At 31.8% G+C, this 12,085-nt stretch overlaps 1 protein-coding gene across 2 annotated transcripts; it reads right to left on the minus strand.

Moving 5' to 3' along the window:
- Window positions 1-437: 437 nt before the first annotated feature.
- On the minus strand, window positions 438-9,149 carry LOC130613727 (glucose-6-phosphate isomerase-like). Of its 2 annotated transcripts, none has more exons than XM_057435062.1 (22): window positions 9,109-9,149; window positions 8,278-8,406; window positions 7,894-7,984; window positions 7,518-7,586; window positions 7,288-7,356; window positions 6,151-6,201; window positions 5,862-5,945; window positions 5,602-5,745; window positions 5,332-5,403; window positions 4,771-4,815; window positions 4,635-4,688; window positions 4,248-4,308; window positions 4,084-4,127; window positions 3,882-3,917; window positions 3,289-3,372; window positions 2,748-2,780; window positions 2,500-2,629; window positions 2,171-2,247; window positions 1,910-2,038; window positions 1,735-1,810; window positions 1,446-1,512; window positions 438-802 (listed from the first exon to the last, which is right to left on the minus strand). In XM_057435062.1, the coding sequence occupies exons 1-22, from the start codon at window positions 9,132-9,134 to the stop codon at window positions 679-681; spliced, it is 1,695 nt and encodes a 564-aa protein (XP_057291045.1). In that variant the 5' UTR covers window positions 9,135-9,149; the 3' UTR covers window positions 438-678. The 2 variants fall into 2 exon arrangements, with proteins under 2 accessions (XP_057291045.1, XP_057291046.1); XM_057435063.1 differs by lacking the exon at window positions 9,109-9,149 and adding an exon at window positions 8,665-8,795.
- Window positions 9,150-12,085: the final 2,936 nt, after the last annotated feature.

A 12,085-nucleotide genomic window follows, 5' to 3' on the forward strand; every position in this document is an offset into this window, starting at 1 on the left:
TCTTACCGGTATATGATAATGTTGAAAGCACTAAGGAGTTCAAAAGATGTTGCAGACACAACTTAACCGTAAGGAAAATTGCTTTTTTGTTTTTTGCCAAATCCGGGAATGGCGTTAAAAGTAACAACTTTTTGCTGCAAAATATATTAAGGTGGCAATTTAAAGCTCGTTCCCACAAGTGATTATATAAGCTATTTCTATATTAGATCAAGCAAGTTGAACTTGCTAATATTCACAACTTAGAATCTTGGGTTATTTGGTATTTATTGCTGACGTCAGCATGACTTTATTGTAGTGTGATCATGGGATCTAAGGTGGTTTATTCAATGATTTCGGTATTTCTCACAGTGCGGCTAGCGCACTTTAGCACAAGATTTTCAACCTACAAAGAATTTAATGCTCTTATTCCAATATCATAAAAAATCGTGAAGACACCGTTTCTATTACTTTGGTATATATTTTTTGCGTTTTATGAATCGAGTAAATTAATTGTGCATCTACAGGTAAATAAAGATTACAAAATTTTCTAATTTTCTAAGAAAATAAATCTAATAAAATATATAAACATCAAGTCCATGTTTAGTTTTATTATAAATAAATGTTTTTATGGCGTCTGCTGAATAAATTCGTACAGTTAAATATCCAACACCGCTGTTCTAACGACCGGCAGCAAATTCTCTATTTCTTGTTTGCTTTCATGTAATTAATGAGTGCATTTGTTGAACAATCGTGGTTTGTGGAAGGTTCAGTGGATTGCAATTCTTTCTGTATGACAGTAGCCAGCTGTTTGCCAAGCTCAACTCTAAATAAAAAGATATTCTAGTGTCAAATAATAAGTCAAAAGATTGGACAAGCGAGCCTCTATTTAAGTTTGAGTTTATGCAACGGCTAAGTTTTTAGTCTCAATAATCCAAACTTGTGTCAACTTCACATTCTTAATTTATTCTAATCATAACTACATATATTTAGCCTCGATATTTTTAAGGTCGATATTCTTACACATGATATGCTTGACGGCCTGTAAACATATTTAAAGAAAGGGAATACAATTGATGCTCACAAAACATTATTAGCCTGATTCACAAATATAAAGCATCTGCACAGGCAAGTGAAGTACGCGTGCGCATTAGGTCAAAAGTGAAGTGTGAAGCACAACGTGAAGAAAGCCGTTCACACTTGTGCAAGTGAAGCAAGTCATTTTAGTTAAAAAAAATTAAAAAAAAACAAGCAAGAAATTATGTTTAATTTGTCCTCAAATTTTAAAATTTTGTTACTATCGACCCTCTTCCTCTTAGTTATTTAAAATACACATTTTATGTGGTTTTGTTTTCAGCAACCTTCATAGTTGTGAACCAGGCATTACTTAATTTCAGCTTCAGGCAATCAGAATTAAACACCCCGCTCGGATTCAGCAAGTTCTTATAAAGATAATTCAGACAACTTACCCCCATTGATCGTAGGAATTAATGTTCCAAATTATGCCTTGCACGAAGATTTTGTGTTCATATAATGCTAAAAAAACGTATGGTCGAAATTATTACAAAACTTTCTAAAAGGTTAAATAAAAAAAATGCTACGCATAACTGTTACAAATGATTGTTCAAACGTCTTTGACCGTCACTGTGAGAAATCTTTGTTATTTTCAGTTGTCATGGTCTGGATGAAGGTGAAATGTATGTCGACAAGCATACATTTTTATCATGAAGATTTACGTGTAATTGCAAAATTACATACCCACTAACATGCCAAGCATAAATGGAGTCAACTTTGGAAACACAATTGAGTTGGTTGGACGGTTGCCTTCAAATTGCTAAGACGAACAAAACATCATTTTTACCTCGATTGCTTATATCAAAACAAAAGAAGCGAGTTTATTTTCTTCGTAATCATTTTTAAGCGACATGCTTACCTTGTGAGCCAACAACTTGGCAATCTCCTCTTTGCTTTTACCAGCTTTCTCTAATTCTGCACGAGCTTCGTCTGAAGTCTTTCCTTTCATCAAAGCTTCAGTTTGAGCCAAAAAGTTAGCTGTCAAAATCTACGAAAAATATAGTAAATGTGAAAAACTGCTTATATTCTATCCTCCGCTTGTCTTCTTCATACTTTAACTAAGATGATAAAGACACATAGGGAACTCAGTGAACTTCCCAAGTTCTTTTACAAATATTACCTCATGATGTACTCCGTCCGCAATGGGATTGTGTGTTTCAACAGGCAGCAAAAAGTCACAAGGTATGATTTTTCGACCTAGGATGGAGAATTGGATATATAACGAAATAATTAATAAACTTTTTGCCTTCTCTTTGACTTTAGATAAAACATTGCACTTGACGGTTGATATATTGACACAATTTGCGTCTCAATCATTTTGTTTTATAACTTTCTTTTCCTTCTGTTCGATTAAGTCAACCTTACTTTCCATTCGAAGTTTTCCCTTTATTGTACTTACTGTGGGTTATTTTTACAATGAAAACTGGACAATCCAATAAAACAACAAACCTTGATGGATGAGTTGGTAGAAAGCATGTTGTCCGTTCGTACCAGGTTCACCCCATATAACAGGTCCAGTACTGTACTTCACGAACTCTCCATCTCGGCTGACGCTTTTACCATTGGATTCCATATCACCCTACAAAAGGTAAGTAAGCATAAAGCTATGACTTAGCTCAGTGCATACTAAGGTGTTCACCGCACCACTGGTTGAGAAGGGAATGGTTAACGAAGAAGCAAAACAATACAAGACTTACCTGTTGGAAATAAGCTGCAAAACGGTTCATATACTAAAAAAAAGAATAAAGTTATTATACATTAGCATAACAAAAGCAAACAAGAGAAACAGAGTGGAAAACCCGGGCTTTTATATTGTAACTTCATAGTTCAGTAAAGCTTCCCTAAAGCGTGATTAACACTGTGATTAGTCTTATTGAAAGAATCCTTCGCATATAGAAAGAATTCGGTCCTATACAACAGTGAGATAAAAGTTGATATGCAAAATCTTTATAGCCATAAATTCGTGTCAAGACCAAGGGCTGCTTAGAATGCACAAAATAGCGACGCCTGGAACATGTAAAACAGACGAAAAACTGATACGCGACGTATAAATGGCAAGCTAACGATCTATGTTATAATACACGACATTTTGTCTGTGAGCCAAAGACTGTGAGCAGCGGCGTGAGAATTCCAGTGGATCTTTCCACGACATAACGAGGGGTTGAGTAAACAAGTTTTTTTCCCTGGTAACCCATGCATAACTTGATAGACCCGACAAGTGGGCAATGTTTTTCTCACCTGATCATATGGGAGGATGGCGTGAGTTTGTGAATTGAAGAAATTATTGTACCATACACCCAGTACACCAAGAATGACTGGAAGCTATAAAAATCATAATGAATAAACAAACAAACAAACAAACAAACAAACAAACAAACAAACAAACAAACAAACAAACAAACAAACAAACAAACAAACAAACAAACAAACAAACAAACAAACAAACAAACAAACAAACAAACAAACAAACAAACAAACAAACAAACAAACAAACAAACAAACAAATAAATAAATACTGGGTACAGCAGGGAATACCACACGAGAGAAATATCGGCACCCATAAAATATATGGTCCATTAAGATATTCATCACTAAATTATTAAACAAATTTTCCTCAATTTCAAGATGAAGATAAAACCTTTCCTAATAATACTTTTTAAATTAATCAAATTCACTCAAAAAGGCTGATAAGGAGGTATATTTAAAACACTTGGCTGAAATTCTTTGTAGGTGAATTGGCACTGAGAATTTACTTATAAAAAGGGACGAAATTAAGCACGTAAAATGTAATTGAGAAGAAACAAACATTAAAATCTTGTAAAGAATCTCACATTTTGTTCCATTGGAGCTGATTTGAAATGGTTATCCTGTTAATAAAAAATGTGATTTAGTAATATTTATGTTTCAGTTTTAGCAGACTTGAACACATACAATTTTTTATTGTTTGTACGAAATAACCATTTTATATGACGAATAGCAAATCGAATACATGTTATGGAGAATAAAATTTTAAAAATAAACCTAAATACATACCATGAAATGTGCACCATCCAACATTCTTTCGAAGTTATCCATCCCTAATAAAAAATAAAAATGACCACTATTATTGGGTCGATGTTAGAATTGTAGATTTGCTGAAATGAGCAAATAACTAGAGACATGCAAGAAAGTAAGTCACAGACATTCTTAAAACTCACCTATAGCCAGTACTATCCCCATACCAATAGCAGACCATAACGAATAACGACCTCCTACCCACTAAAAAATAATGTTGTTTGCTTTTGATTACATATGACCAAACCATATAACAAAAATTTAATCACATAAAAGTTCGAATGTTGGAGCTCCTGCGTGAATTTGACCACCGAAAAAATTTCCTGGATGAAATGTTGAAGGAGAGAAGACTGATGGTATGAAGTGAATGCAATAAATTTAAATTATTTTATGAAAATCGCTGTCATTGTGGTACAAAAAGTGCACTAAAGCGTTTAAAGGATCATGATTTAGTCTTCACACAGATTTACAAAAACACTTAACGAAGAGACAAACAATATACAGCTGGTGCAGTTCTAGAAATTACTTACATCCCAAAAAGCAAACATGTTCTTTGTGTCAATTCCAAATTCGCCTACTTTCTCCTGCAACAACAAGTCACATAAAATCGTGAAGTGAAATATGTAAAAAAAAAGACAAATAATAAAAAGAGAATCTGAAACCCACCTTGTTTGTTGATAACGCAATAAAATGTTTGGCTACGGATGATTTCTAAAATGAAATCAAAAGGAAGTAGAAAAGGAACTTCGCGTCATGTGAAGTAAAATTTCAAGCCAAAGTGCATTGCAGTTGTGTTTACATGAGGCTCCCCTATACTGGAAGAGAAGCAAAATTTCAGATCGAAGTGAATTGTTGTCATGTGGTTTTCACAAATGAAGTAAAATTTCAAAACGTAGCCACCTCTTACATTGACCATTTAATGAGAGCAAATGCGCAGTAGGACGCACTTTAATTATGTTTCGCTGCAATGTGTTCATGACGTTTTTACACGCACAGTGGTCGTTTTCCAATATATTATATAATTACTTTAGCTAAAAGGTTAAGGGAGGACGTATAGGACCTGTTGTAAACATGGACTAAAGTGATATTACTTTGCTCATATAAAGGCTGCCTTAGGAAAATCTGCATGAGAGAGAAAATAATCTGCAACTGCTTGAGTTTTAGTATAAAGTGAATTTAGTATGAAGGGTAAATTTACTCCTTAAATTTGAACAAGAAAATACATACATCACCAGAAGCTTTCAGTAACCAAGCTCTAGCTGTCTTTGCATTAGTTATCGTCTCAATAGTGGTGAAAGTCTGATTATAGGAAACAAACATTGCAATTTACTACTATGAAAAATGCAAGAAATTCTTTTTTCTAACAGTATTAAATAAAAACTCACAAGATGTGCAAATCTAATTTTTTGACCAAGATTGTTTAAAATATTTATTTTAATTTTGAAATATTTTTATTTTAAAAGAAAATTTTAGATCATAGAACATAGAACAATTTACCTTAGATGCAACTACGAATAAGGTAGTTTCAGGACAAACCGACTTTAGTGTTTCAGCCATGTGGGTACCATCAATGTTGGAAACAAAATGAACTTTTGGTCCATCTGCATACGGTTGAAGGGCATTTACTACCATTTGTGGACCCTTAACATAGGAAAATAAATTTATAGCCATACATTCGCTAATAGCACAAATGTATATAAAAAATGATTATGTTTGGTTAGAATCAGAGAATTACACCAGAAAAGACTTATACCTACCAAGTCTGAACCACCAATACCAATATTCACGACATCTTTGATTGCTTTGCCAGTATATCCAACCCATTTTCCACTGCGCACATCCTAAAAAAATATATCAAATTAAATACAATATTATGATCAGAGTAATCCATGATCATGGATGAAAATTTGATCAGTTTTTTATCATTAGAAAGCAGTTCAAGCACGTGTATCAATGTCAAAGGAAAATATCTTTAGCCTTGGTTTTATTTTTAAAAGCAAGCTGTTTTCATTTAAAATGGCAGCTTGATAAAATCACATCACTCACATTAGTAAATGCTTTTATCTGTTCTAAAACTTGATTGACATCACCCATTACCTAAAAAAATAACAAAATCACGTAGATATTAAAAGTAGGAACCAGCAGTAACCAGCAGTATTTCAAAGTAACCACCAGAGAACCACCAGTATTATGAAGTAACCACCAGAAAACCAACTGTTTTTTTAAGGAAGCAAAAGAGAACCAGCATTTATTATTAATTTACTCCAGATAAGGCTGCCACAGCGGCACAAAGCTGTTGTGATTTTTATGCACAACACTACATGACCTTAAAACTACTAAATATGATAAATAAAAGGGGGGACCTGGTTCGCAGGGCTTTTTTCTGATACCAAATGCTCTATCTACTTTTAAGTTGTTTTCGAGGTCTAATAAATGGATTCCGCGAAGATTAATTTTGAATAAAATTGAATTGAAATTGAATAAAAATTGAATAAAATTTGCAGAATTCGCGATAATTAATCAACTTAAGTTATTTATTTACTTAATTCCCCTAAAGGCAATAATGGAAACAGGAATTAAAGGATTAAAGTTTTTGAAATAAAATGTAACACGTTTCAACGAAAAAAGATTTATATAAAGAAAGCTTAATTTTTTTACTTAAACAGAAACCATGCAAGAAAAACAAATTTCTCCACATTCAAACTTTACCTTGTCTACCAAAAGAAAAAAATGTCTCGTTTTGGTCTCAACTGTTGCATAAAGCCCAAGGCATACCAGACATAAACATTTCAGAAAAAAATAGGTCATGAACTGTTGTGTCAATTACAAAATGTTTCAAATTCGAAGCTGTAGTTGCGGTTATTTCGTTTATCTATTTAACTGGTCGTTCTCTTGTGGTCACTTAAAAAACTGCTGGTTCTCCGTTGGTTACTTCAAAATACAGGTAGTTCTCTGATGGTTACTTCAACATACGGCTGGTTACTGCTGGTTCCTACTTCTAGTATAAGCGACAAAATCAACCATTTAGAATATTTGATATACCCTTGATATTTTTGTTTGAAGTAATTTTATAAAAAAATTGTTTTTAAAGCATCACACTGGAAAACTCAAACATTCAATAAGTAACTATAATAATATAATACAAAAGGAGGGATACATATTAAACAGACGAAGTCTACTCACATCTTTTCCATCCACCAAGATAGGACTATTAGATCGATTTCTAAGTGCAATATGTAGTACTGCTCGATCCTGTAACAAAACAAAACACATGACAATACATGAAGAACATAACAGTACTATCAGTATCACAGTACTGTCATATTAAGAAAACAACAGTGATTAAGAAATATCCTTTCTCAAAGCTTTTAAAAATTTATTTTAAACTCATTAATAAGTCCACTGAAACTCACCTCTGTAATGTTAATGCGTTCACCAGAAAACATTTTATCACGCATGCTTTCAACATTGCAAGACCTGGCCTAAAACAAAAAGAACTAAGTATATACCCCGGTTTGTTATTGAATAATTTTAGAATGAAGAGGAAAGGCGGAAAAAATGAAACTTTACAAAATAAAAAGGTGATTTTTCAGCTGGTAGTTAAAAAGAGAATCAAAAATGTCTAAAATAAGCCTAACATATATAAATTTATTATCCTTTGTCTAGTAGTAAGTAAGGAAGGAAAAATACCTTTTTCTGGGACAATCTTAAAACATCAAAAACTGTTGCATCCAAAAATAACTTATAGCAAATTATGTTTGTGAAAGAAATTAAATTTAAAAAACTTACCAAATTAATTAGTAAAGAAAACGTTTCTTCGTTAATAACATTTTTTGAGTAATCTAATAACACATTACCCTCTTGTGTTGATAAATTGGAGCTGTGTACAAAAACAAACACAAAATTTACTATGGAAAAACAAATTGCTACCCTAGTCAGTGTCAGTCAACTCACACTGAGTATACCTCTTGAAACTTCTTTAAATATAAATTTACAAACAAAACTTGATTTTTTTAAAATTCTAGTATTACAGTATTGCTTAAAAAAGTTTTTTGATGCTAAATGTAACTCGTTAAAACTTTTTGACCAACAAAAAGATGTTTATAATTGAAAAAACCTTAATTTTGGGCTGTGTAAGACGTATATAAATAAAGATTTATACTATATCATTACCTGAATTTAGAAAATCTGCTGCCATCTTCACTAAATAACTTTCTCATATGCCATGTCTTTGCTTTTTCATAATGTGATTGCAATTCTTTGAATTCAGGTTTGTCAGTTAATTGCACCATTTTGTTGACACTTTATATAAAATGGATAAAAATAAAATTAAATATAAAGCTTATCTATTGTAAAATGCTTTCATAACCATTTTTATGGCTCAGAAATGGTATATAGCTGAGATGAGCATTTGGAATTTTTGCTAAAAAGTTTCCTAATTTTTATTTTTCTTGATGAACAAAAACAACGACTGTTATTGAGAAAGTAAGATATTCTATATAACAAGCAAAATGTGGCAATATAACTTTATGAAATCCTAAAAATGATATTAAAGTTTACCTCCAGCTAAAAATCAAGTTGAGCTGATACGAAAGATCTTTGAAGTTGTCTAAAATCTTTTTATTTTTTTCAAAAATCTTTATCCGTTCTCGAGATATTTGTCTTAAAAGTAGCGCTAATTATGCCAAATTGTGACGTCATGAGTATGCATTGAGCATAATTATGGTAACTAAATAAAAAAAAATTATGTAAAATGTTCAAAACGCGTCAAAGTGAACGGCCAGAAAATATTTTTAACTCTATATGACTTTTCAAAAATGTTAAATTAACTCCCTTGCAGAGCATACTCATGACATCATGCATAATTAGTTAATCTTCTTAGTCCAAATTCTAAAGAACCAATAAAGGATTTTAAAAAAAATATTCAAATTCCTAGACAACCTTTCAAGCTCTTTCATATGAGCTCAACTTGATTTTTCACCATAGGTAACCTTTAAAGCTTACCTCCAACTTAATCTAAAAACACTCATGATAACATTAGTATTTAAAAAAAATCTCTTTTTGGCTGGTTTACAGTTTTAAAAGAGTAAGGTAAAATAAACAAGGTTAAACAAGCTACTTGCATGCAAATCCTATCGCCATCTTAAATAAGAGTCTCATGTAAAGCAACAAACATTAAAGAAATTTTGACGTCATTACATTGCTTGTCAGCAAAAGATAAAACTTTTAATAGGGGAACTTTTTCGTAATATATATGTATTAACAAAGTGTGTAAAATTTTGAATTTTGATGTTGGATTTGCTTCTTCGTCTGAAATAAATTTCCTGGTAACATAAACGAGGATAGCAGCTGTAAAAGCCCTGAAAATTTGTTTTACTAGACTTCACTTGCTAGTTATTAATATTAATTAAGAAAATTTTACATACTGACATTAATAGTTTAATATGGCTCACATCCAATGTTATAAACATAACTTTTATGGAAGTGGGAGGTAAGCTTTAAAGATAAAATAACTTTTAGCGTAATTAGGCATCTCTGACCTACTATAATATTTGACAACATTAAATGGAAATATAGAAAGCATAAAAAATTGAAAAAATGAAAATTAAAAACAACATTTAAAACTTATACCAACAAACAACAACAACAAAAAAAAACATAATTTATATACACCACTTTGTTTGCCTCTTTATTAGATGCTGTTTTAACAGACAATAAGTTCTCATTAAAAATTACAAACACACATTAATTTATATAGCCTTCATGTAATTACGTTGCTAACAAATAAGGAACAGGAACAGAAAGCAGGTAATTAGGGTCCATTCTTTTTTACAAAAAAGTGTCTACTCATGCTTTCGTATTCATATGTGGAAGGAAGAGAAATTAGGAGGTCTTGGACCTAATACTTAAAGACAGACAGTATATAATTATAAGCAATAATCTAATATTAGCTTTTGTGGTTATTGCAGGAAGGAAGATTTCCGTCAATTATAATTGGCATATATATATATATAACTGATTTGTGATGTCAGTGATTAGTGTCAAAATTGGCCAACAAGAATTTGTTTTGGTGTCTGCATTTCGATATAAGTTCATTTTCCTGGTTCAAAAGGTTGTTTCCTTTAAAGGTTAAAATTTCATACTTTTCGTTAAGGCAGAGGTTACAGTTTTTCGAATTGGGTTTATTTTTGGGAACATTTTTTGATAATTTTCCATCAAATTTTTGGTGTTTACTTGTTCTTCTTCAATCGTCATACTTCTTTTGATAAAGCTGTATCATTCATGTATCGTTCTGTGTTGAATGACTTCTTACAGTAGTTTGCATAATGTTTCTAAATGCCACTTCGCTAATGCTAATATAATTTGCCTCATACCGTGGATTTTCTTCAGACATCAGATTAGCTTGGTAAACAATGCATGGCGTTAGGCATAGGTGGTTTAGGGGACATTGTTTTTTTTTTGATGCAGTTGCAGTTTTGCTCTTTTTGGGAAGGTTTGGTGTTAATAATGTTTTTATTATGGGCATCTATGTGTTGTTTATGTTAGGTTTCATGTTAGGTTTCATGTTATGTTTCATGTTATATATATATATAGAAAGTAAAAACTATGGTTATAGGGTCATTCCAGCCGCAATGTCACCTTAGATTCTCCATCACATGCTTGAACTTTTCTTCAATTTTCGCTAATTTAGCTATACTTTTCTTAGTGATACTGACAGAAACAAGCAGCCAACTTCACAAAAACAACCATAAACTAAAAGAAGTCACTGAACTTCAAATATATCTACACTACTCGATAAGGCCAGTAGAAAAATTTACTCAGGCATAACAATGAAAAAAATAAGTTGTTTCAGGTGTTTTACTAATGTCAGTAGTACATATACAAAAAAATATTTAGGTAAATCAATTGAAAGCTTGAAACACTGATAATAAAGAATGTTAAACGTTGTTAAACGTATAAGGAAACATATGGTTTTGAAAATTTGCTGATGTCAGCAAGAACTATCCCAAATACTAAAAAAAAATTGTGTTCATCGTAAGGATCTAAAACACGATCAAGAAAATGTATAAGATCATGTACTTTTGACGAACGGTTACTAACATATTGTTGTTTAAAGGTTTTTTGATGACGCCATCAACCTTTTTATTCTGAAACGAGTGGGTTGACCCAGCATAAGGAAATTCATTGCATTTTGGTATCAAGTGGTCCCTAGTTACCTACGCAGGAGATGATGTCGATTATTTTCAATTGTTTTCAAGTTATTTAGCCTTAAACTTAAAAACGCAATGCAATTGCTTCACTATTCTTATTTAATAAAATGATGTCAGTCTGAACTAGGAAGTCCAAAGAAAAATTCAGCGACTTCAAAGGAACTTCACTATGCTTGTCATAGACATAGTGGAGTTTGTATTATTATATCAGATAGCTATATACTAAAATTATAACTTTTTCAAAAAAATCCTATTTTCCTACCAACCACATTTTTTAAAATTGACAGAAAGCAAAAATTGACAGAAATTTAATTTAACCAAAAGGAAAAAAAATAGTTTTGGCAGCATTTCAATTTTGCCAAAACTTCTTTCTACCAAAATTTCCTCTCTTTAAGGTCAGCTCAACGACCACAAATATTGATTTAGCTAGGTCAAAGTTACTTTATCTTAGCCAGACTGTCTAAAAGAAAGTTGTATAAAAATGTCTTAAAACAACCTTGACATTCTAGAACAATGGTTTACAATACATATCCAAAGGTAAACTGTAAATATCTAAAAAGATCTACATTTGAGGACTTTGTTGTGTAAGGGTTCGCTTCTCTAAACTTGCAGGGAAATTAATTAATGGCTGCAAAATTCCCAAAAGGAATATTGGTGTAAAATGGTGTTCCAAGAAGGTTCTATGGCAGTGCTTATGCCAACCTAAGGTACAGATACTGACAAAAACCCATACGCCAACAGAATAGAAAGAGAATTTCAAGTTTTGTTTA

The sequence above is a fragment of the Hydractinia symbiolongicarpus genome, chromosome 11 (assembly GCF_029227915.1).
Source record: "Hydractinia symbiolongicarpus strain clone_291-10 chromosome 11, HSymV2.1, whole genome shotgun sequence".
Classification (NCBI taxonomy): Eukaryota; Metazoa; Cnidaria; class Hydrozoa; order Anthoathecata; family Hydractiniidae; genus Hydractinia; species Hydractinia symbiolongicarpus.

What these genes read in the sequence shown, in the direction of transcription:
- LOC130613727 (XM_057435062.1), bottom strand. Translation starts at nt 9,134, where the DNA reads ATGAGTGTTTTTAGATTAAGTTGGAG. An exon ending in GTTTTTAGATTAAGTTGGAG is followed by an intron (nt 8,407 to 9,108) that starts GTAAGCTTTAAA and finishes TTTTATATAAAG; the next exon opens with TGTCAACAAAATGGTGCAAT. An exon ending in TGGATGGTGCACATTTCATG is followed by an intron (nt 3,918 to 4,083) that starts GTATGTATTTAG and finishes TTTTATTAACAG; the next exon opens with GATAACCATTTCAAATCAGC.